The sequence below is a fragment of the Camarhynchus parvulus genome, chromosome 14 (genome assembly GCF_901933205.1).
Source record: "Camarhynchus parvulus chromosome 14, STF_HiC, whole genome shotgun sequence".
Taxonomy (NCBI): domain Eukaryota; kingdom Metazoa; phylum Chordata; class Aves; order Passeriformes; family Thraupidae; genus Camarhynchus; species Camarhynchus parvulus.
In genome coordinates, this window is record NC_044584.1 from 10,354,235 (window position 1) to 10,380,127 (window position 25,893).

Sequence of the window (25,893 nt, forward strand, 5' to 3'; positions counted from 1 at the left end):
AGGGCATTTACTGGTGGCAAAGGGCAACTTCAGGCAAAGGCTGGATTCCCTCATTCCAGCTGCAGCCACGGCTCACTCGGAGCAGCTGGACAGATGGATGGGCTCTGTCTGCACAAGCTCCTTCCACAGAGTCACAGCATCACAGAATGGTCGGGTTGGAAGGACCACAATGGCTCATCTGTTCAATCTTCTTGCTGAAGCAGGGTCGTCATGGCAGATGGCATCCAGACAGTCCCTGAGTATCTTCAGTGCAGGAAACTCCACATTTCTCTGGGCAATCTGTTCCAGTGCTTGGTCACTGCACGGGAAAGTTGTTCTTCCTCATATTCAGGTGGAATGTCCTGTGTCGGTTTCTGCCCGCTGTCTCTTGTTCTATTGCCCGGTACCACCAAGCAGAGCCTCCTCTTGACAGCTCTTTCGACATTTCTGCATATATAGATGAGGTCCCCTCTCAGTGGTCTCTTCTCCAGGCCGAACAGGCCCAGCTCCCTCAGCCTTCCCTCACAAGACCCACTCCAGTCCCTTGCTCGGCTCCGTCGCCCTCCCTGGAGCTCCCGCAGGAGCCGCCCCGGCGCTGCCCAACCCGGGCCCCGGCGGAGCCCCGCGGTCCCGGCCCCGCCGCCCCGGCCGTGACGCGCCCGGCCCGCGCCAATGGCGGCGGCGCTCGGAGCCGGTGTGGGCGCGGCGCTCCCCCGCCGGCCGCGGCTCCGCGGGGCCGCCCTGCCGGGGGCGCGGCGGCTCCTTCCGCCGGGAGCGGCGCCTGGCGGCAGGAGGCAGGTGAGGGGGCGAGCCCGGGGGCTGGGCCGGGGCAGCGCCGCTGGCTGTCCGTGGGCAGGGCAGGGGTGGGTGGAGGTCGGGCCTCTGCCGCCCTTCCCGGCGGCTCCAGCGATGTCGGGAGCAGTGGCGGAGCCGCGGGGAGGTGCCGGCACCTCCGCGCAGCCCCCGCGGGGAGGGCGTGGGGGCGCCCGGGGCGTTTCGGCAGAGCCCCGCGCCCGCCTCCTGCCGCAGCCCGCGGGGAGCGGGGCCGCCCCAGGGGAGCGGGGCTGTGCCCAGCCCGGGGCCGCCCCAGGGGAGCCGGGCTCTGCCCGCCCCAGGCGAACGGGGCTGTGCCCGGGCCGGGGCCGCCCGAGGCCGGTGGCGCCGCAGCCCCGCACGGCTCCTAAGCCGGTCCGGCCTTAATGCCCGGGCCCCGAGCCGGGCTGCCGGGCGCGGTGCGCTCCTTGCCGCGTCCGTGGAGCGCTCCGGAATCCCCGCGGGCTCCGAGCGGCGCGGCCGTGGCCGGACGGCGGTACCGGAGGAGTCCCCGCTCGGTTCGTGTGACACCGAGCAGAAATGTGTGCGCGGTGTGCCTTGGAACACGTCCAGTCTCGGGGCGGTTCACATCCTGCCACCGCCACGGCCTGAACTCGGGAACTGGGCCCTGCTCTCCCGAGGAACGTCATTGCTTTTATTATGTGCAAGGAGTTGGGATATTTTTCTTGAATTCTGTAGCAATCAGTGATATGCCAGGCCCCTGGAAATTTTAATTACCAATATGTTTTCTTCATTTAAGCATTTCCAAAATTACATGGCTGAGCTGCGGGATGAGGAATAATTCAGCAGATCAGGTTTTTTCCAGGCCCCTGAGATTACTTGACAACTTCTGCCTTCACTGAAAATTGCATAAACCATCAGCACTGAGAATCCTTCTAAACTGGGCAATATCTGTCTTCATCTTCTGCAGCACAGCCAGTGCAAAGGGGCCTAAAGTGAAGTCTTAAAAGTTTATAATCCCAAATGCATTTGGGATTTTCCCATGATGCCCCAAACACTGTCTTAAAAGTTCAGATGAAAGAATATGTAGAAACTCTCACTTGTCTTGGCTGCCTTGAGTATTTCAAACCAGCTGCATTAGCCTGCATTATTTTAGTTGTCCCATCTATGTTTTTCTTAACTTCATAATCTTTGGAATCTTTGAACTGTTCCAGTTACTTTTCTGCCTGCCTGGACTGTCATTCCAGGTACAAGCCTTCATTTATACATTTGTCCATCTTTAAGAGACCCAAGCATCACTTTTCTTTGTTATCTGGCTAGGTAGCTGTCATTGTTGCATTATCTATAATGCTTCCTTCACTCCAGACTCTCTGGTATTCTGGTTGTTTAGGATGAAGTGTATAATATTTTCTTCTGTTATAAATACTGCTTTGGAGAATTTTAAGTGCTAATACTGAAGGGTTATTTTCACAGCCTTTATTTTCCCAGTGATACCCACACTAATTTTCACCTCCTCTTCACTTTGTTCCATTATTCCATGTCATGTCCTTCTGTACTCCATTATGGGAGGGTATAAAGAAGGTAAATGGTTGATCCAAGAGCAGACAAAGATTCATGCCTTCAAAGTCTCAGCAACAAAGAGAGGGAAAACGGTGAAAACCAGAGGATTCATCTTAGTTATGCTACAGCTAATAAGAGAATTTTGCTCATGACCTTCTCCTGGTATCACACATTCTTTGCTGCTGTGTTTTCTTATCACTGTTACCTGTTCTTCACCTGTTGGATCCAGGTTTTTAGGTTCTTAGCAGCAGCAATTCTATGAAGCAAAGACTCCTGATACATTCTCCCCAGGATCCTACAGGAATTTCCTGTGCTGTTCTTTGACAGCTGTGTGAGTTTTTCCACAGTTTCACCACTGCCATTCACATAGAGAGTGAAGTCAGTCCCTGTGTGCCACCTCTTCTATCAGAAAGCAGGCAGGCAGCTCTCCCTAGGCTCTTGTATTAAAAGCAGAGTTGCCATTTGACAGCAAAGGAGCAGTGTTCCACACTCACTGCAAGCAAGAATTCCTCTTCCATTGTGTTGGATCTGAGTCCCCTTCCCTCCTTTCCTCTCCCAGTTCCCTACTGCATAGTTAAAGGAGCTGAAGGCAAAGTTCAAAACATTCATTAGCAATTCTGGCTGTCACACATACAGAACCACCAAAATTTGTCTGTTTTGATGGCACCCAGAAGATCAAGTGACAGAAATACCCTGGCCTTTCTTGACTTCTGAAAGGACTGATGTGCACCTGCCTCACCCCTCTGAGAAGGGCAGGGCTGCAGTGCCCAGAAAATGACAGGTTATTATGTGACAGAACCAGAATGGAACTCAACCAGGTCTCTGCTGCCAAACCATGCTCTGTGTGTACTTAAACTCATCACACCTACGTATAAAGATCCTGAAGTTGGATCTGCTCCAGAATGCTTTGAAAGAGGTTTCCTGGCAGAGGCAGGCGGGATGCCCATGGTTTAAATCCAGATGTGTGTTTTTGGAGAAGCTCCCTTTCACATCCTTGCCTTTGTACCTGTGTAGGTGTGTTGTTACACAGAGAGGAGGCTGAGAAGGAGGATCAGGGGATATCAGGAGCTGAGATGAGCAGGGTGTGTAGCACCAGCAGCATTACCAGACCCTGAGAGTGGAGCTGCCTGCTATGAGATGGTCTGTGCTGCTTCATCCCAGTTCAGAACTCATGTCTGTCCCCAGCCTGCCAGAGCTGTCCTGTTTATTTCTGACCTCTTGTAGGATGGACTGTTGTGGGCTGATAGAAAGGTCTTTCTTATGGCTTTTCAGGGACATCTGAGAGGTGTTGGCTGCACAGCTCTGACAAAGAGGTCTGGCTGCCAGCTTTGCACAGGCTCTTTTTAAAAAATCATCCCTTACATCTTTATTTAATTTGACTGATGATGGCTCAGAGCATGACTGATCTGCAGTAGATTCAAGATCCATTTTTGTACCCATCATTTCCAGCAATAACCTTGGTTTTGCCTTTCAGATATGGCCATGCCCAGTTCCCTTTTGTGGGCTGTTGACATTTTTGGGAGGGTTTACACTCTCTCCACTGTTGGCCAGTACTGGGAGCTGTGCAAGGACACACAGCTGGAATTCAAGAGGGTCTCTGCTGTCAAACAGTGCTGCTGGGGAATAGCCTGTGACCATCAGGTGTACACCTACGTGTTCTCAGGAGATGTTCCCATCAGATACCAGGAGGAAACCTATGAGAACCAGGTATGACAGGTACAGCACCTCTCACACAGCCACTGCTTGGGCTGACAGCACAGCCTACATCAGCTGTCTCAGTGTGTTTTTGTCACAGGAGGATTGATCAGTTTTATTTGTTTTCATTTTTTATCAGAAGTTTCTGAAGAGTAAATATATGTGCCAAATACCAGGGAATTCTTGTAGTATTTAAATTCCCAAAGGAGTTACACTTCCCTGCTCCTAGCAAAAGCAATGCCAGTGTGAACTCCAGCCTGGTCTGTGTGGGCCATTTCAGACTGGAGCATTCACTCTTTTCACTGAGTAGTTTCCATTTCTCCTTTCCTTAGTGACAAATACACAATCCCCTTAAGAAAACGTCCCATGTTAACTTCCAGGCAACAAAGATCAGAAATATATTATATATGATAATATATTCTGCTAATATATTATCAGAAATATATTATTCTTTAAACAATGCTGCTTCTTAGTGTTCCAAAGACTTCTCTAATAAAGGCATAACTTTCCATTTACGTACAATGTTTCCAACTTTTTCGCATAGAAATGTTAAGGTCATCCTTTCTATCTGACGCACTTAAAAAGAATGTCTTTAAAACAGTATTTTAAAGGAAATTTATCAAATTTGGTTGTAAGTTAACAAAAAGTTAATTGGGAGAGAAAATGGATGGATTTTCTTGAGCACATTTCTCTGATTTCTAATAGGCAATAGAATGAATATAATTTGGGAAGAGATATTAACTTACCTGCATGGGCAAAAGTACAACAAATTAATTTTATACATTATTTAATATTGATACAGCTTTTCAGCCATTTAACAATGTTCCTTTTATTATGTAAACATGTTCTTTAAAAATGCGAAATTTAAAATTCTATTTGTTACTTTAAAACTTTCATTTTGTTTGTTCTAGGTAATGAAAAACGGAAAAATACTAGAAAGCACAGAAAGAAATACTCTACAAGAGCTAGCAATGAAGAAATTAAACTGAAGTAGTTTGCAGATAATGTGCAAGGCAATTCAGCCAAATTTCTAGTAACAGCAAATAATATTTTGTGTAAAAATTATAGATGGATTTTGCACCACTCATTTTCCACATGCCCTAAAATGTAAGACAGTATTACAGGACAGATTTTGACAGTATTTCTATAGTATGTAGGAGTGTGGGGGAAAAAATGACAGTATTGGTGAAAATCCTTGTGTTATCACTTCTGTAACTGATTCAAGGCAGATTAGGGAAAAAATATAAGATCCAGGGGAGATTTGCTGATACAGTTCTCTCAACACTGTTCCTGGCAGAGGCAGTGCTGTTTTTCTAGTGCAGACAAGATATGAATCATCTTTCTCTGGGAGTAGATTAGAGATACCAAGGCCATCCATGCAGCATTACCCTAATGCTGCAGTGTCATGGTGCCATACATCACCAAAGAAAAAAGCCCAGTGCCTGGTAAAATATAGCATCAGATGGTCCTATTTATGTAGCTGAAAATGACTTGGTTGGGACAAGCTCTGCAGTCAGCCCTTCTTTGATACTTAAAAAAGCTTCCTCCAAAGGCTGTGTCAGGGAGGGGCTCATGGAGTGAGCACTTTCTCATTCACCCCAGGAATTTATTCCTCTTCTACTGCAGAAAATAAGAAACATGTCATGACTCCCTATAGATGTGCAATGAAATAATGTGATCTCAAAGAAAAATACTTTATTTATTATTTCTGGCAGCGCTGGAATCCAGTTGGTGGCTTTTGTGAGAAATTACTGCCCAGTGACCGCTGGCAGTGGAGTGATGTGAGCGGGCTAAAACACCAGCAGCTTGATAGTTTCACACTGCCTTCACCACACTGGGAGTGGGAGTCTGACTGGTATGTGGATGAAAATATTGGAGGGGAACCAACAGAGAAAGGGGTAGGTGAATAATACCAAAAAGAGATCTGTTCTGGGAATCCTTACTCTGTAAAATGGAAGGAACTTATAGAAGTGTAAAAAAGTCTGTAAAAATAAAAGTTGCCATAGATACTTCTTTCTGAGAAATAGCTCAACTTTAATACAACAGAAAGAAGGATCTTGTTTGAAGGTTTTTGAAGTCTATAGGAGCTTCTATAGAAGCTTTTTTCTTTTGATCAGGTCACGAAATCCTGGCAACTGAATGCCATTGTTATTTAAGGTCTTTACTATGAAGAAAGTAAAATGTTTTACTGTGTTTGTTTGTTCTGTATATATCACCCAGAGGAATTTGGGCATGATTCATAAATCATTCATGGAATTAGCTGATCTGTTAATCAGGGCTCTAGAGACACACAGAGTGACTTGTGCTGTGACTCTTGTGCAGAATTGCTCTGAGTTATGACTTCAAGCTTTCCCTTGATCCTGTTTTTCATACAAGGAAACCTCTGTTTGCAGGGCTGGACTTATGCCATAGACTTCCCCAGCACCTACACAAAGGATAAGAGATGGAATTCTTGTGTCAGACGCAGGAGATGGATCAGATACAGGAGATACAAATCACGGGACGTTTGGGCAAAGGTTCTGGATCTCTTTTACATATTAAATAAACTGATTGTCTGAAATAATCAATTAGAACTGCAGGGAAGTTAATTTTCTCTGTAGGCTGGACTTGGATTCTTTCACTTCTGACTTGCTATTCTTGTAAGCATGAATGGAAGGCTGGGATTTTTCATGGAAACCTGTGGTAATAAGGTGCCAAATCTTATGGTGATGCAATTAGAGATGGATGCTCAGCTCCTTTGCAAATTTCAGATGAACTTTTTAACTTCCTTTGGTTTTGTGACAAAGCACTCTCGTTCAAGGTGGTACCTACCTTGCATCATTCACAAGCTATGTGCTTTATCTGTGTGAATAACTGTTCTTTAATAATTGTTGTTCCATTCTAAGAACATTCAAAATTTGTAATTTGTGATCTTTCAGCTTTCCAATTCTGTATGCACTGTTCTGTAAGTAAAAACTTCCTTTACTTAAGGAGCAAAACAGACTTCTCCATGGTGCCTTGTCAGCATTTCCCCTCTCTGCATATGGAGGCCTTGAGTGAGAGGGAGAATCTCCCTGCTCAGCCACTCTAGGAGGTGATACATAACCAATCTGCAAGACACAAGTTATGCCACCAGCCAAGCCAAGCAGTGTCTCCTCTCCTCAACCTTCCTTCCCTTTGCTCCAGATTGTGTCCCACGATGAACCAGACCAGCTGCCAGACCCTTTCAATGACATCTCCATCGGAGGCTGGGAGATCACGGACGAGCCTCTCGGCCGCCTCTCAGTGTGGGCAGTTTCTTTGCAAGGAAGGGTATGTGTGTGTTCCCTGAGTTTTCTAATAAAAATTACTAGTTAAAAGGAGTTAAATACTTGTATAGCAAGGCAGGGTTGTTATTGTCTTACACTGGTAAGGAAATGCACTGCTTGTGCATCTGGCAGAGGATGAAAAGCTGCTTTGGGGATACATTATGTAACAACTTGTGTTGTAAATGGAAAGGCTTAGTACTTCTAGGGTTGTTGTTTCATGGAAGCCTTTAACCTCTATGAACAGGTGAATGTTAAAAACTGGGTCTGAGTAGTAGTGTATTGTGTCTTGAAAAATGCCCAGAATGCTGACTGTGGGGCTGGGAACCAGGAGAAGGAGCCTTAAAACCTGACAGAGGTTCTGGTGAAGCATCGTGCTGTGCCTTTGGGGTGGAGAGACAGGGATGATTCAAGAGTTTACAAAATGGTTTTTCAAAGACTTACTGATTGGAAAGTGATCACCTCCTGACCTGGCAATGTGGCATCCAGCTCTGACCTGTTTTCATTTTATTTTCTGTTGAAAACTACATATCTTTCTATGTTGTTGTTGTTGGTTTTAGGCCTCCCATGGGGTCTCCTCTTTTGCTCAGTCCTGTGAAGATTTGACTCTTGCTTTTCTTCCTTCATCCTTACAGCACGTATCTAATATTCCTTTGTGTCTAGACACTTTCTAACTTGTGGTCTCAGAATGGAATGCTTTTAACAGATAACCTGAGCTTTCAGTCACATTTGGCACTGCCTGGAGAGGCAAGCAATCCTGCTTACATTGTTTAAAATAAAACTCCCTATTCCTCATACTTTCTAGTAATACATGACAAGCATCCCAGTCTAAAGGCTTACCTGACTGCCACTGTAAAATGCTTTTATTTCCCAAGTGGAAGTCCCCAGGGAAATAAAGTATTCCTAAAAATGAAGATTCAGCACTCAGCAGTCATGCTGTGGAGCATTTATATGACTGCCACAGAATACTTTCTATGTTTGACCTTCCCATTTTGACTGTGATCTACAGAAAATTGCAGTCCAAGACTAAAAAATGGCTGGATGTCACCAAGGGCTGCACAGAGAATGGAATTTTTCCCCCATATTGTGTCAAGCTCTGTTCAGTGAAAGTGAGGCCAGGCTCTCAGCTAACAGTAACATTTTTGTGTTATGTATTTGTTCACTCTTGGTTTATATAACATGCCCTGAAATACACTGAAGTGGTTTAAATGTTGAAATATACACAGAACTTGTAGCAATAGGTTACTGTACCCAATCCAGATGTAGTTCCATGATAAAAGCTGCTCTGTAGAACAGCCTCCTCCCTTAGTACATAAGGAAATAGCTTCAACTGCATAATCAACATTTAAGAAAACATACCTTTAAAGGTCAGAGTGCCATACACTACATAAAACAATCCTCTTGTTAAAGGAGAGCTGTTCTTTCCAGTTTGTCTTTACTCTTGTCTCAATGGTTTCATTGTTGTAGTGATATTTTTTCCTTAGTTCATTTGGTTTTGTTTTTTTAAACTTGTCTAGGTATGGTACAGAGAAAATGTCTGCCATCACAATCCAGAAGGTTCCACATGGTCCTTAGTCACCACTCCTGGTGAAGTTGTGCAGATCAGCTGTGGTCCCTATGACCTCCTTTGGGCAACTCTCTGGGAAGGGCAAGCTATTGTGAGAGAAGGAATTGACAGGAATAACCCTCAAGGTAAAGTTTCTTAAATCTGGCTGGAAACCCCTTTGATTTGTAGTGTTGGATAAGAAACTAACCTACAGTGCCTTCTGGGTTCTGTCTTTGCAGGAATTTCCTGGAGCACTGTGGAGTCCCCAAGCTCTGAAAACGGGATCATGCACGTCTCTGTGGGTGTTGATGTGGTGTGGTGTGTCACAAAGGACAGAAAAGTAAGAGGGCTCATGTTCTGCTTTTGCTTTGCCCTTCCCTTTCTCTGTCTGCTGCTCTCAGACAGGAGTGTAACTTGCACAGGAAGCATTGGTGATTTGAACTCTCTGTCCCCCTGGTTTGGGGAATTCTGGTTCCCCTTGCTGTTATGGGAATGCTCTGTGGTTTCTGATAGTTGAGTTGAATTTAAGGAAGACCTTTTGCTTTTTTTTGGAAGGAATTTTCTAAACCCAAGTCAGACAGATTTGGCAGGTGGGTGGGGATTGGATGAGGAGCCTTTTCTAAGGGATATTAAGCATCAAAATTGAAGTGACTCCTGTTTCCACAAGGACTGAATTTTACATCAAAAGCAGCAGGGGGAGTATTCTCATCTACACTTTCCTGCATGATGCTATTTTTTTATCTTCCTACTGCAAATCTTCATCATTTTTTTAATGTGTTCCCTCTTCATCAGTTTTTTAATGTGGGGGTTTTAGTGTTTAATTAGGTGAGATATCTCTTATGTGGATGTGTGATTACTTTCTTACTAGAGTTTTAACTTAGAATGATGGAATGACTTAAGTTGGAAGGGACCCATAAAGAAGATGGAATCCTACTCCCTGCTCCTTCACACTGAATTCTAAGCCAGGCCTGAGCTCTGTGCTTGTGCAGCAGTTCTGTTGAGTTTCTCTGCTCTACTGAGTCAATACTTGCCAGCTGAGCCATGGTAACAAGCTGTGCCCAGGCTGCTCCATCTGCCACATAAATCCACTGTCATAAATGGAGATAGGCTGGTGCATTTTCCTTCAGACCTGCCACAGGGCAGTCAAGCATCCTGATGTTATGGGATTCAACCAACAGCTTCTAAGGGAGCTGCTTGCTGCTGTGACTATATGGATGTATGCTACATACAGAGGGAACTTCTTCCAGTCTACAGACACTTTCAGATTGGTAAGGTCAGATCTAAGGGGAGACAATTTAAGGAGCATACTGCTAAAGACATCCCCCTGACAGTTCCCTCTGGCAGCTCTGCTTCTAGGGTTTGAATGTAAGAACACTATTTAGAAGCCCATTCAGAGTGATCAAAAAAGCCTATGCGGTGATAGTAATAGAAAGTATTTTCCAAGAGCATAAAAGCTAACTGTCACAGGAAGTCCTACAAAAAAGTCTACTTTTTTGGCTTTTCTGGCTGCAGGTGGACACACAATGTGGGTACTGTTGGGTGAATTGTTTTATCTTTATCTGATAAAGAATCAAGGAAGTAATTGATTTCTTAAGGCAATGTGGCAAGTCACTGTCAGAGATTAAGACTAATCCAGTAAAGAAACTAAATTCCTGCTAGAGCAGAAGGAGAAAAATTTACTTTCTGTTGTTGTTGTAGGTGTGGTTTAGAAGAGGAGTGAACTCACATAATCCTTGTGGGACAAGTTGGATTGAAATGGTTGGAGAAATGATGATGGTAACTGTAGGCTTAAACAACCAGGTAAGAGAGCTGGGGAGTAGCTGAGAGGGTATCTACATTCCCCTCTAAAGGAATGTTACCTCTAAGGGTGTGTTCCTTCTAGTGCAGGAGCTGTTCACACATGGGGAGGGGTCTCAGCAGTGCCAGTAGGGCTGGCTGGACAAAGGGACCCTGGGCTTAAACTGCTGGGAGGGAAAGAGGCTGAATTCTGCAAGTCTGCACCTGAAGGTGACAGCCAGCACGTGTCTTGTATGGCACAGGGAGGTGCAGACTGGTTTTGGTACAGAATTTTCTTCTGCATCTACAGTGTCAGCATTAAGGAAGAACACAAAAGGAAAATGCTGTGTCCGGCAGTTTTCTGTGCTCAATTCTGCACCACTGCACCTTTTTTGTATCTGATACCTGCTGCATTCCAAACCACTTCCCTCACCAAGCCCTTTCCTCCCCTAGGTCTGGGGAATTGGCTGCGATGACAGAGCGATTTATTTTCGTCAAGGTGTCACACCAAGTGAGCTCAGTGGGAAGACATGGAAGGCAATTGTGTCTGGCAGGGAGAGTGACAGATCTCAGACTGGGAGCTCAACAAGTCTGCTCAGGTACTCCATGAAATACCTGCTCAAGACTTTGAGCAAGGGTTTCAATGCTAGGAGATATTTCTTTTCATTCAAGTGGTACAGACAAGGAGGAGTGGGGAAGACATCTCTAATCATTATGTATGCCAAAAGGCAATTGCATTTTTGCCATTAAAATTAACAATAAGCAGCAGTTGTTGCACTCAGAGAAGAATCTGAAGCTCCCACATTGGAATTCACTGCATGCTTGTAGTAAAGCATGTTCCTCTGGGCTTTACTATCTCTATGTGGAACTAGTCTCTAATAAGAGAAGATGTTGTTTATGAAATACCATGAAGGAGTGTCAACTCTATTTAGGAATTATTCTTCCTGAGTGTCACTGTAGGTTTCTTTTCCTAGGGAGGTTAAATCAGTTACTCCCCCTGCCTGCTGGCCTCTGGGCTGTACTACACATGCCAGTGGATCTGACTTGTTTGAGCCAGAGTGTGTGCTGAGACGTTCCCTTTGGCAAAGACAAATCATAAAGTTAATAATGGGCTTAAAAAAATCCCATTTGTTATTTCATATTCAGAAAATGGCATGCGTTTTCCTAAGAGTTGTAGGCAGCCAACACCACCAATTGTTTGAAAAGATCAATAAAATTCCTTTCTATGTTTCAGATTTACTAGACCAGTTTGCCAGGTTTGTGTTGGACTTGTTCCTCCGATGATAGAATTTGACATTTAAAAGAGAAGTCTGCTGTTTCTCTCCTGCAGTGAAACACTAAGTCAGTTTCTGTGTGTGTGCAATCTAAGGCCTGTGCTGATTTACAATGCTTTGGATGATAATTAATTATCTATTTGTCCTTCAGTGCTGGCTGTTTCTTTACTGATGATATTCAGAACCAAACAAGCGCGGTCATTCAGGGTGATGCAGATCCTTCCTCTGATACAGAGCTGCCCACGAGCCCTGCCAGCCCTGCCCTGCTGGGAGCTGCAGCTGCTGGGAATGGCCCAGCCAGCCAGGCTGAAACATCTGCACGGCTGCCTGTGGATCCTCTGCACTCTGAGCAAGGAGAAGGCACTGCTGCTTCAGCTAGTAATGACAAAGATAACCTTGAAATGAATAAATCTCCTGCAAACCCAAATCCTTCTGCAGAACTGCAGTGGATAAACATTGACTTGAAGGAGGCTCAGAAGCATCCAGTGCTGTCTGTGAGCAGCTTTGCAGACACATCCAGCCTCTCTTCCCTGGGTGCCTTCTCGGTGGGAGCTGAGGACCAGTACGGAGCCGATGAGCACCCGCTGTGGGCCTGGGTGTCTGGGGGAGGCTGTCTGGTAGATCTGCACAGCCCACTGAAGTGGTTCACTGCTCCATCAGGTACTGGCCAGTCACCACAGCACATCCCAGTTTCACTCACAGCTCAATATGCTCTTTAAGAAAAAAAGTTTTTTCTGAGCAAAGCCACTTGTGCTAACCCACTTTCTCTTACTGCAGTTTGTTAATGGGTTCATGTCTGAGCATAGTGCTGCAGTATTTAGCTGTAGAGCATAGAGCACTTTGGGCTTGAGATAAATAAATGTAAAATTGATATTTTCTCTTGAGTTCCTGTAGCAATTTTGTAGAGTAATCTGTGCTGGATCTACGTCTCATTTTTAATTGTACTGAAACTGCAGCTTCGGGCAAAACACATAATATCACTGAGCAGTAACAGAAAGGAGTGAAAAGGGCTCTCTTGGGAGGTGCAGATGCTGGCAATAACTGCCTCACTCTGCCATTCCTACTGAAATGGGTAAAATAAACCATGAACTCTGGCATCCTAGTATTTAACAGTCTAACTTGTGATGCAGTATATTATCTAATTATCTTGCAGTTAAGTGACAAAACTCTCATTTTTACAAGGTTATGGCTTTAGAAACTTCTATATAATCTATCTAGTGATCCTTTTTTATGAATCATGTACAAAGTTTGGCTGTAATACATTGAATCCAAATCATTATAAAAATGGTGTTGGACTGGGTTGATCCAGTCTGGTGTTCAAAGGAGTGCCATGTTTCACCTTTGACAGAACTGTACTCAAAGCTCACTGGAGTTTATTGGGTTTGGTTCTGTCCCAGGTTTGTCATCATCTGTGCAGTCTCTGTCCCTGTCCATCACTCCTGCACAGACAGCAGCCTGGAGGAAGCAGATTTTTCAGCAGCTCAGTGAAAGGACAAAGCGGGAACTGGAGAATTTCAGGCACTATGAGCAGGCTATTGAGCAGGTAAGCAGTGAGGACATTTATCTCTTATCTTCTAAACACATCTGGGAATCGATAACACATTTCTGACATACTGATTTGAGTTTACTGTCAGCTTTATATTCTTGCCCTTATTTCTGTCTGTGACAACTTTCCTGGATTATTAATGTCTGAGCTCCCTGTGGGAAATTACCAGCTTGTCAAAGATGGAGCAGCAGTATTCATCTAAAAGCATTATCAGATAGTTTTATTTAGGAAGAAACAAAGCATTGCTCAGCATTATTTGGGTACTGTGAGACCTCAAATCTTCAGAGAAATGGTTGCAACAGCAGAACATTGTATGAATTATTCCACCACAAGATGAGGCATCTTAATTGAAACAGTGACTCAAGGAGGTGAGCTTCCCTCTCTTGGCCATTAGGACTAATTTAACTTGCGTAAATAAATGATGCAAACGTCAGTGGCAGCACATAAATAGCAGCAGTTTTGTTTGATGTTCCCTTTGTTATGACTCCTTGGCTCTTTTCAGATTCATTCATATTGTTGGTCCCTTCACTGCTAATTGCCAAATGACATCTAGAATTCTTTGACTAAAAACACTTGGAGTCCAGGGGTTTGATCACATTTTAAAAAAATATGTCAAAAGCCTTTAAATTCCAAAGAGAGGTTGTGTTATAACAAGAGCAAACTTGAGTCAGTTACTACCTGTGTGCTACTGCATTCTTGCAGGGTAAAAATGTTACTACTGTTGTACTCTGCTACCTCAGTATCTTTTTATCCACTTTTATGGGTTTCCATGCTCTGGTACACTCTGTATGGGAATGTGTGATACAATTGTATGAATGTATGATGAGGTGTGATACAGACTAACCTGCAGCAGACACAACATGTAGGCACAAAACCAGCATTCTGGAAAAAGAGTCATGCAGTTTCTTTATTGCTTTTGTGTTTGCCTTGCAGTCGGTTTGGGTTAAAACTGGAGCCTTGCAGTGGTGGAGGAACTGGAAGCCTCATAAGTGGATGGACGTTCGAGTTGCACTGGAGCAGTTCACTGGGAGTGATGGGATGCGTGACAGCATCCTGTTCATCTACTACATGTACCACGAGGAGAAAAAGGTGTGTGCAGCTGCAGACCCCTGGGAGAGCTGCTTTTGGCAAAGGGAAGCCTCTGAAAGGGAAACAATTTCTTTGAAGGAGGCAAATTATGGCACCTGCTGTTCTGAGGTTTGGCAATTCAAAGGTAACCCCAGGTACCAGGAAACCAGAGGCTTTTCTGGGCTGTGTCAGTGCTGTGTCAGAAATACCCCATCACAAACCACTCACATTGCTTAAACGATCACTGTGCACTAATTAGGAATTCTTCTGGAAATTCACAGTGTTCTTGATTGTGAAGAGCCCAGCTTGGCTGGACAGGGTCTTCCCAAGTAGGGTTAATGCCTGCAGGCAACAGGAATCAGAGGTAGGGCAAAGCTGGAAGTGGAGTCTCATTCCCTCTGCGCCAAGAATTGATTCTTTGCTGTCCTTGGCAGGAATGCCTTGTTTGTAGACCAGAAGTGCAAAAATGCTGGCTCTGTGGAAGGTTTGCCTTAGTCACAGATTTTTTTTCTCTTGTCTTAGTACATCCATGTGTTCCTGAATGAAGTGACCATTATAGTTGAAGTGCTGAATGAAGCCAAGCATTCCTTTGCCCTGTACACACCTGAGAGGACGAAGCAGCGATGGCCAATCCGCCTGGCAGCCGCAACAGAGCAAGAAATGCATGACTGGGTAATTCTGGGCATCTCTCATTTCAAGCTGGCAATATATCTGCAATTAAACATAGAATCCAGTCTCTGAAATGTCAGCATTGCATTTAAACTCTGGGGCTACTCACCTGGTTTTTAAGTTTAGGTATTTAAACCATCTGATCAAACTTACGTAGAGGCACCTGAGGCTTGTTATCTCCTCTCAAGCCTGCTTGCTTTCTGGTGCTGCAGTTATCCACAGCAATACCAATATTGCTTTACATTCTCTTCCTATCTCTGGATATAGATTACGGTAGGAATGAGTAAGGAGTTGAATTAAGTTATTGTGTTCTTCTGCACTGGTAGAAGAACCATTCTCTGTTTTCATTGCTGCAGAGTCTTTTGTACAGGCAGACAGGCATAGATACACTGGAGCAGGGGCAAACCTGAGAGATGCTTCATCCTGATCAGCTCCTGCAAACCACAGCAGTTCCAGTGGTTGTATAATAATTTCTGAACCACTGAATTCTAGTACCTTTTGAGGAAAAGCTGCAAATTCATTTTGCTGATTGGCAAGAATGTGCAGAGGTAAAATTTTGTTTTACAATACTGAGCATCTCTATGGGAATTTCTGTTCTCACTGTAAATGGAAGCTTTTTTGCTTCTTGTTTTGTAGCTGTCTTTGCTGAACATGTCTTGCTGTGAAAGCAGACGGATTCAAGGCCCTCCTTCTCACCATGCCATTTGGTCAGTCACTTGTAAAGGAGACATCTTTGTTAGTGAGCCAAGTCCTGAGCTGGAGGCTGGACCCCAGTTGATGCCGTGTGACCAAATGTAAGAGGCTTCTGAAGCTGTTCTTTCTGCATGGGATGCCATCCAGCAAAGAATGTCCTGTCAGTCCAGTGGCTTTGATGGGCTCTTGGAGTGTGTAGTACACTGCAGATGTCTCTCACTGACAGGGTTAATGGCTGCCTTCCTCCTCATGATTGCACGTGAAGAAATTCACCAAATCATATTTTAATTCTTAGATGCTGGAGATATCCTTGTGATTTCAAAAGCCTTTCTCACTGAGATCCCAGTTTTTTAAACTGCATCTTTAATGTCATAAGAGATAGCCTAAACTGAAGGTAAATTTAATCACTGTAACTGGAATATAATTTGAGCTTTCAGTTTTATCTGAGTCAAGAAATCTGAAATTCTCAGTCTTCCATAGACATTGCAGTCCAGGAGCAGTTTCTCGACAGTTTTTATGACAACTGTGGCAATATGGAACTGCAAACTCCTCAAGCAGAACAATGCCATCTGCTTTTTGGGAGCTGTTCAGAGGGAAATGCTTTCAACTGGCAGCTGCTTTCACTTAGACATTGCTCAGTGGTTGGACAAGTGAGCAGAGCAGGTTGCCTGTGCTGAAGATTATGGGGCTGTTGGTGGGGAAAGCACCATCCCTGAAGGATGGGGTGTTGAGTGCAGTGTCCTTCCCTGGCAGGTTCTGGCGGCAGGTGGGAGGGCACCTGCGGCTGATCGAGAGCAACAGCCGGGGCGTGGTGTGGGGCATCGGCTACGACCACACAGCCTGGGCTTACACTGGTGGATATGGAGGAGGCTTCATCCAAGGTACAACTTGGCAGTGATGGAATTTAAAATGTAATGTCTTCGAGCTTTAGCTTTACTCTAATCCACATTGTTTATTCCTCACAGGACTGGCCAGCAGTGCTGATAATATTTATACACAGTCAGATGTGAAATGTGTTTACATCTATGAGAACCAACGGTGGAACCCTGTCACTGGATACAGCAGCAGGTTACTTACTCCATTTATTGCATTTATTTACTTTAACACTACTACTGTCAAATGAAACAAGGGCTTTGTTCTAGCTTGGAAGACTTATTACACTTACTGTGTAATACTGTGTTACACTTACTCTGTCTTCTGTCTCCTCCAACATTCATAGTTAACCTGTGATGGAAGGAGCAGTGTTTCTCAATTTTCTAATTTGTAATTATCAAAAATGTCAAAATGTCATTATGGCAAAACGTTACAGATTTATGCTTTGTGCTTGCACAAAGTGTGCCTACTTGCAGTATCTTTCACTATTAAGACCAGACAGAAAAGTTATTAGGATCTGTATATTCCTATACATATTGTACTAAATACACTGTGTCCTTGAATAGTATATTTGACCAAAAGTATAGAAAAATACATATCCAGTTATATGACATTCACGTTCCAGTTTTAAATGGCAGTGAGGAATATCACTCTACAGAGAAACATTTACAAGGTCCTCAAGTTTGCTATAACTGGAAGCAATTGTACAGATTCTTTCCCACTGTGCTCATCACTCACATGATATTTCTAAATAGAGATTAATGATGGCAGTGTTTTGTGTGTGAAAGCAGGAAGTGCTACAAAAAGGCTTTTTTCCCTCACCTTTTAAACTCCCAGTTGTAAATGACCTTGCATTCCTTGTGCACTGTTCCACCACCACAGAGGTCTGCCCACAGACAGATACATGTGGAGTGATGCCTCTGGCCTGCAGGAATGTACAAAGACCAACACCAAGCCTCCTTCTCCGCAGTGGTCTTGGGTAAGTTTTGGCTTACAAATTTTTTTACAAAGCCCAGGCTTAGCAAGTAGGATACAAGACTTGAGTTTAAGGGGCCCAGATTTTCTTCTGGGATTTCTTGTAACGTTTAACCTTGTTTTCCCCATTAATAGCTAGCAATAATCTTCCATAGTCAAAAGAATGTTAGGCACTGAGTGGGTGTTTTGTTTAATGTGACTTAGATCCTTTTCTCCTCCACTGAATTAAAAAGATTTGGGTAAAAATTAAAAAGTATTTCAAGTGTTAGAAGGTTTCTAGCAAGTCATTGCTCTCCAAAAGGTGGAGGTAAATAGAAGAAGAGGTGTTCATGATAGATGAGGTGTTGATTGTTACTGCCAGTGTCCCCTTTGCCCACAGGTCTCAGATTGGTACATTGACTTCAGCCCAGCGGGCGGCACGGACCGGGAGGGCTGGCAGTATGCAGCTGACTTCCCAGCGTAAGGAAACTCCTCTTCTGCCAAATCCCAGGCTCCAGTCCTCACTCCTGCTCGTTTCTGGTTTGCACATTAACTGCCCTTTGGCAGGGACACAACACTGCCTCATTTCCCCCTCTTTTGTGGGCATGCTGATATTTGCAGGGAGGGAGGGCAGCAAGGTGAACTTGGCAAATTATCACTTGAAGAATTTAAAATCAGCGGTTGTGCCTGGTGGGCAGATGGAGGCAGTGCTCTCAGGCTGACACTGACACTGGAGATGCTCTGACATCCTCATGAACATTGTTTAAATCTGTTTTGGTAGGTCCTACCATGGGCACAAGACAATGAAAGATTTTGTCCGACGGAGGCGCTGGGCCAGGTGAGGAACCTCAATATAAATAAGTTTTGAAGTTGAATCCTAATTGCTCACTAAGTCTACTTTAGTTATGAGGTGAAGAGTCTTGTCAACAAAACCCAATGAACAAAACAAAAAGTAAAGAAACCTGAAATAAATAACCCAGCAGAGAAACTGATGACCTTTAGCATTATGTGTCTAATTGTAAGTCTCTTTGGGTAGTTACCCTCTTGGATTTTGTGGGATCTGTAGATAAAAGTCAGACAGTTCTTCTCTATATCTGATTTTCCTTATGGTAAATGATTAAGGAATAGTAGGCACTGGGTATATCAGTACATGTTAGGTCACTTGTAACTGCTGCCAATAGGTCTTTTATATTAATAGTTTCAATTTATGAATTCCACATACTGAATGCTGGGCCACAGATAGTCCAACCCCATTTCAGTCAGAGGAAATGTCCAGGTGGAACCCAGAAAACAGCAAACTGTCACTATATTCTATAAGCTGGCGATGTCTGTGCATTCCCTGTTTTTCCAACTTTTCTGTGCTTTCTATACTAGAGCATCTAATAGCTGTGCTAATTAATTGCTGTGAACTCACACACTGCTGGGTTTAGTATTGATGCTACAAAGTATTTTACCCCTCCTACAAAAAGCTCTGAAGTGAGGTTCTAAAGCATCAAGAGTGTTATCTCAGGATATGCAGCAAAACAAACCCAGTAAATCAAAATAATGACTTGAAATAAAATAAGCAACTTGAGAAATGCCCTCTAGTCTAAATACTTCCTCTTGTTTTAACTACCAATTAAAAATTGGAAATAAATAGACTCAGGGTTGGATCTGGTTTTTCAGAACTGGAAAACAGAGGAATGCCTGATGTCTTTTAGGACATTAGTCATACATGAAATTTTTGTGATGATGATAGAGTCTACCATAATTTCCCTAACTGACAGCACTACTTTGGTGCAATTTCCACAGAAAAAGTACACAAAGTCCCAGCATGACTTTCCAAGTCTGTCATTTAGAGCTGCTTTACCTCTGCCTACCTCAAGATGCTACATAACCTTTTTAACAGACCAAGCAAAAAAGAATTGAAGAGTTATTCTTTTAACCAAGACAGAGGAAGGAATGAGCTGGGTGTGGAGTTCTCTCTGGAACTTAATATCTTGCTGCTGGCCAGTGAGTCTGAGAGAGCTATGGAGCAGTGTAGCACCAGTTGCAGACTTCTTGTGTGGTCTTGGTTTTATAAAGTAACTTTAAAAAAAAACCCAAATAAACAACAGAAGCTTTGAGAAATCAATATCAGTTCAAACTTCAAAACCTGATTAATTTTTAAAAACCTCTTTCAAATTAAAAATACTAATATTTAATGAAAAGCACTACCTAATGAAAAAAACTTTAGGACTGGAAGTCAACAATACACTGGAAAACCAGTTATGGAACGTACATACTTCTGACAGGTTTGGGCTTTTTCTGCTTCAGAAAATGTAAGATAGTCACCAACGGGCCATGGCTGGAAGTGCCTCCTGTTACCCTGTGGGACATCTCCATAATTCCCAGTTCAGATGCAGATGATGAAGAATCAGTAGCACTGTGGGCAATCAGTGACAAAGGAGACGTGCTCTGCAGGCTTGGAGTGACACAGCAAAATCCAGCTGTAAGGCTCCCTGTTTGTTTTTACTGCTTATTGATGTATTTAATGTAATATGCAAATACATACAATCACACAGGGCCCTCTCTCAAAGCACCTTGTTATTTTTCATCCCTTTGTGTCCCAGATTTGCAAGTCCCTGTCCATCAGCTGTAGCACAGTTTGCTGCCCACGTTCCTTATAATAGTGCTTCTCTTGCATAATCCACCTGAGCTTGTGCCACATCTCCTGCAGGAGCCTCTCTCAGCTCCTGGCCATCTCCTCATGAAGCATTTTACTTCCACTTTCTGCACTGGCAGCTTAGTAGTTCTTTTTTTTGTTTGTTTTTTGAAATGGTTGATAACAGGTGTATCCCACTTAAAGGAATTGCTGAGGAATGGGCTCTGTGAAGCATGGTCCCACTCTAGTGCCTCGATACCAGTAGGATAAAAACCAGGAAAAACATCTAAGAAAATGCTTTAGTAGAATTTGGAGAAAAACTACAAGAATTTGAAAAATATTTAATATTTTTTCCTTCCTGATCTGTAAGGCTGTGCAGCAGTGAGAACTGGAATACTGTGTCTGGAATGTGAAATCCTTTATCAGCTGATTTTTGTGAGGAATTAAAGAAAAAAAAAAGAAGGCTGTAGTCCAGCTGTTCAGAGACATGTAGATACGTAAAATTCAGTGATTTTAATAGAAAAGGCTTTTCATTGTCCAACTTTTAACTTGTTCAAGTTATTTTCGAAGAATTGTATATCCAAATATCTTTGAGAATCAGCAACCATGTTTCTATTCAGTTGTAAAGTTATGTAAGATTTATTCTCCAGAACATTTTTCACTATGTTGTTTTTTTCTCATTTGGTAATAATCAACAATATTTTGTCATGGAAGTTTTAAGCACTGCTTCACAATTCATCTCCTATGATTTGTTAGGGAACATCCTGGCTGCATGTGGGAACAGATCAGCCCTTCATTTCCATCTCCATTGGAGCATTTTACCAAGTGTGGGCTATTGCTAGAGATGGTTCTGCCTTCTACCGGGGTTCAGTGTCTCCAAACAAGCCTGCAGGTAAGAACTTGTACTTTAGCTTTTGCTCTGCTCCACTGCCATGTCTGAAAAAGTCCAATCTGTTTCACAGAGGTGTTTCCCATGGCTGTGCAAAACTGTGCATACAAATAGTACAATAATTATAGCAGGTTATTTGCTATTCACTTGTGCAATTGGAAGTGTTCATTTGTAAAAAACAATCTGTTAAAAATAAATGAAGTGTGATGTCATTCACAGCTTTCCCGCACAGGAATGTATTTCAGCTGCAGACATTTCCATACCTAATTCTATTTTTGCAATGCTTAACTCAAGATTTGTGACCTTTAGGTGACTGTTGGTACCATATCCCTTCACCTCAAAAACAGAAGTTAAAGCAAGTCTCAGTGGGACGAACATCTGTGTTTGTCTTGGATAAAAATGGTAAGGATTTAAAAAACTATTAGTCAGTGCTACAAAAAGTACATCAGCCTGTACCAGACTGATTAAAAAAGAAGAGGTTAAGTTAGAACTGGACAGATGAATACTGGTGCTCCACAGGGAGTATTATTTCATACTGAAGGATGTGGAGTAGCAGTGCACTGAAGTACTGCTTCTGAAGGCTCGGCTGCTGTATCTGATAATGCCCTGGGTAACAACAGGCCAGCACCTGTGCTCTGGGGGGGGGGAAGACACAGATGAATGGCAGAGAATTGCATAGCTGGGTTTTGTCGGGAATCCTGCTCCAAAACAGATAAATCATGAAGCACCTTTTGTACAAGAAACAAGTCTTTAACAACAGATTCAGGGACCTTCATCTCATCTGCTTTTGTTTTCTAATGCATAGTTCCTTATATGAACATTTTCCCCCAAGAAGTTTTACAAAACAGTATTTGCTATTTTTTATAAGCAATAACTATAGAAATACAAATTCCAAAGTGGGAGCTTCATTTTGTCCATCTCTGTAACACCTTAGCCAAAACTGCATTTCCCTGGAACACAGAAAGAATTCTTGATTTATGTTGTTTACAGCATTTCAGACAAACAGCCATGCTGGGCTGTAACCAGCACTCTTTGTTTCCCAGGCAATCTCTGGTACCGGCAGGGAATCACACCCAGCTACCCTCAAGGATCCACCTGGGATCACGTTTCCAATAATATCCGTAAAATGTCTGTGGGGCCCCTGGACCAGGTGTGTATTAAGCTTCCTTGTATCTCATGAGTTTATTAAAAATTATGTAGAATATACTTTAATAATTCAATGTTCTTCAGCCTTAGTTTTGTTTAACTTCATTGCACAAAATGTTGGTCAAAGTTTTGGAATATGATAACAAGAGAAAAAATCATACCAATGGAATAATGATACAGCCAAGCCCTCTGCTGCAAAAAGCTTCATTAATTTTTTTTCCATTTTTTAACAAGGCTATATATTTTAACAAGGCTTTTTATATATTTAATCTATTTCCTGCCAAGTCTTATCTGGCAACGTTTTAATTATAACACTGCTTTATAGTTTGTTTGAGTGTCTCTCTGCCTAAATTAGAGCATTTTCAGCCTATTGAAGAACAAGCCTGATTTTTGAAAGGGGTCAGACAGAGATCTCACATCTGGGAAGAGCAGCACATTTTACTGCCTCTCTCTGCTTCCTCGAGGTGTGGGTGATAGCTGACAAAGTGCAGGGCAGCCACAGCCTGAGCTGTGGGACTGTCTGCCACCGGACTGGTGTCCAGCCCCTGGAACCTAAAGGCCTCTCCTGGGATTATGGTATTGGGGTAAGTGCTGGGGGCACAGAACTGTCTGAAGTTGTGCATCCCAATGTCTGTGGGCTCACAGAGAAAGGGAAGTGCCATCCTGCCCAGCTGGCCAGCATGGGAAAGCTTGGATATACCTGCAGGAAATGGACATTTTCCTTCAGGTTTATTATATCAAGTTATTATAATGGGCTCTGCAATCATAACTGGGAAGTTGTTTATTTGCATTTGATAAGTATTCATTTTAAATAGGTAATTTAAAAGTTACAATGGAAAAACTAGTGGAGTAAGAGCCATTGAAAAGAAAGTGGATTCCTTCCTGGTCTGCACATGAATACTCCTCATTGTTGTACCCTGTAATATTCTCAATGTTTTGAGAAAGGCTATTTCAATGTTTTGCCACCTTTTAAGTTGCTGGAACATCTGCGGTGGCTCTGTTATGAATGCCTGACCCTACTAATCTCAATTCCCTGTGATAAAAAAACAATCCTCAAGTTTACCACTCTGTAACTCCCTGTCAGGGAGATCTGCTGTGCTTTGTTTCATTTTACAAGGAGCCTTTTTCCTGATTCATCCCAGAGCAGGATTATTTTCCTCCTCAACAAATAGAACAAACTAGCAGTGCACATAAAGCATCACATCACATACAGCACTGACAGGGTGATGTTTCTCCTTTTGAGTTCCTGTGTCCCTTTTTCACAGGGTGGGTGGGAGCACATAACAGTCAGAGGAAATGCAACAGAAGCATCTCGGGGTGCTGTGCCTGACACCGCCGAGGAAAACCCGGCAGCATCGAAGGAGGGAGAAGATGAGGAGAGTAAAGGGAAAACAGAACACTCTAAGAGCCCTCTGATGGTCAGTGAAAGTCAAGAATTGGACAGAAATTCTGTTAACTGTTAAATTGTTGCCATGTACATGTTGCTAACATGCAGTAGGCAAGAGTTGAAAAAGAAACAGATGTTTACTGCTTGGAGAGAAAAACATGACATTTTTGTGCTACTAATATGTTTGACTGAACTGGACTTTGCAATGGGGTATTTTAAGTACTGAATCCTTCTAATGCAACTTGTGTAAAATGTGACTTGATAGAGTTCATAGTTTTGTCAAAGCAGGCAAGGTTTTTAACCACAGTGTATTTCTGACCCTTTACCATAGCTGCTACACACCATGAAATGTGAATATCTGCACCCATGATCACTGCATTTACTTCTTTTTCTATGCTCCCTACATTTCTCTCATATTCAGACATCATGCACGCTGTCCTTGAGATTCATCTTGGAGCACAGATGAAGGTGTTGTTTCAATTTGAATGAATGCAGGCAAACACAGCTGGTCCTGTTTGTAGAGGCCCTTACACAGGCACAGAACTCTGCTACTGGGAGGGCTCCACGTCTAAGGATGGACTGGGTCAGGCTGTTCTTGCTCCCATCAGCAAAATCAAATTCTGCACAACTCTGCTTAGGCTGCAGTTAGCAGGAAGGGCCAATTTTTGCTGTCTTTTCTCACAGTGTGTTAATCAGGCAGCAGAACTCCTGGTTTCAGGGAGCCCAGTCCTGCTCAGTCGGGCTCAGCTCTGAACTGTCACTGCATGCGCTGGGAAATCACGTTCTGTCTTCAGCTGAACTGACACTGGGACAGTTGAGGGACACAGATGCCTTCCTAAGGAGGCTGGAAGGGACAGGACTCTGGAGGCTGTGTTCCAGATCATTGCAAATTATGCTTTCAAACTGTAGAAATCAAGGGAAGGTCTTAAACTGACTTTAGAGTGGTAGGAATGCAAAGCAACTTTTCTGACAGCAGTGGAGTTTGCCAGTGTACACTGATGGCAGTTCAGAATGCTCTTCATTTTGAGTAAGTGATTTATGCATCCCTTTTTCCAACATGAAACCCCTTTCTATTCTCAAAAAAAGCTTTTTTTCCTGACTTTATCATTATTGGACAGTTTACATTCATTTCTCCTCTGTGTGTGTAACTGTACATGAAGCTATTTTTATATGATGAACAGTTTGGTGTGGTCTCAGTACTGTATTTGTAGAAGTAAAACTTATGTTTGCACGTATTTAAAGAATATATTTGGTATTTAATGCCAAGGAAAGCACTGTTTCCAAGTCCAAATGTGATGAAGATTGAAGATGCTTTACTGTTAAAAAAAGAACCTGTTGATCTTTCCAGTATGTGATTAGAGATTTCTGGTTTATACATACATTGTGGGAGAAGCATAAATCATGTGTTGCATTAATTACCATAATAGGTTTTGCATAACTTGCACAGTATCTTGTCCAAATAAATAACTTTATTACATGTATTTTTAGAGAATTATTAGGATTGTATTTTTCTCTGCATTGTATCAAGATTTTTTCCTTTTAATAGTCAGTGTTTACATCTCCAACAATCAACCTGATTGCATACAATAAGCTTTATAATGTACCTTTGCATTTTTCCCTACATTGCCAAGTTTCACTTACTTTACTGTAAAAAGCTGGGTTTAAGTGAAAAAAAAAGTTATAAGTTGTTTATGTTTCAGTACTAAGTATTTGCCTTCTAAAATATTATTTAGAAAATTATTTAATTTAAAAATATGTCATTGTTGTGGCTAGTTAATGTATGGAAAAGTGACTTTAAACTGAGGCAATTTTGAAAAATAAAAGTAATTTATCAGAAAAACATGCTTCTTCGTCCCTTTTGACATGTCTAAGAACACAGCACTTTGTACTTTGCTACACAGTGGAACTAGCAGCTGTAATTCCATAAAAATCCCTTTGTCCAGAGCCTGACTGTACCTTGGGGATGGAGTGTTCAGGGAAGGGGAGACTTTCACCTGCCTCCTTGGCTGCTGTATTTATAGCTAGATATGATGTGCCATTCTGGGCTTAATATTTGAAATGCCTCTGGTTGCAGAAAGTCAAAAATACACTGCCCAAGCATTAAAGTCTGCATGTTTAGGAGTAATATCAGCATACTTGGTTCCTAAAGTGCAATTC

The 25,893-nt window shown here is 42.9% G+C and overlaps 1 protein-coding gene across 2 annotated transcripts; it reads left to right on the plus strand.

The window, feature by feature from the left end:
* Positions 1-687: 687 nt before the first annotated feature.
* On the plus strand, positions 688-25,576 carry TECPR1 (tectonin beta-propeller repeat containing 1). 2 transcript variants are annotated; one of them, XM_030958287.1, is made up of 25 exons: positions 688-777; positions 3,788-4,020; positions 5,724-5,906; positions 6,402-6,524; positions 7,174-7,299; positions 8,810-8,984; positions 9,078-9,178; positions 10,537-10,638; positions 11,068-11,213; positions 12,040-12,548; positions 13,286-13,431; positions 14,368-14,523; positions 15,025-15,174; positions 15,808-15,965; positions 16,618-16,745; positions 16,830-16,932; positions 17,620-17,716; positions 18,092-18,171; positions 18,473-18,529; positions 19,987-20,161; positions 21,071-21,206; positions 21,513-21,605; positions 22,247-22,353; positions 22,814-22,933; positions 23,615-25,576. In XM_030958287.1, the coding sequence occupies exons 2-25, from the start codon at positions 3,790-3,792 to the stop codon at positions 23,810-23,812; spliced, it is 3,600 nt and encodes a 1,199-aa protein (XP_030814147.1). In that variant the 5' UTR covers positions 688-777; positions 3,788-3,789; the 3' UTR covers positions 23,813-25,576. The 2 variants fall into 2 exon arrangements, with proteins under 2 accessions (XP_030814147.1, XP_030814146.1); XM_030958286.1 differs by lacking the exon at positions 23,615-25,576 and having other exon boundaries at positions 22,814-23,164.
* The last annotated feature ends 317 nt before the right edge of the window (positions 25,577-25,893 follow it).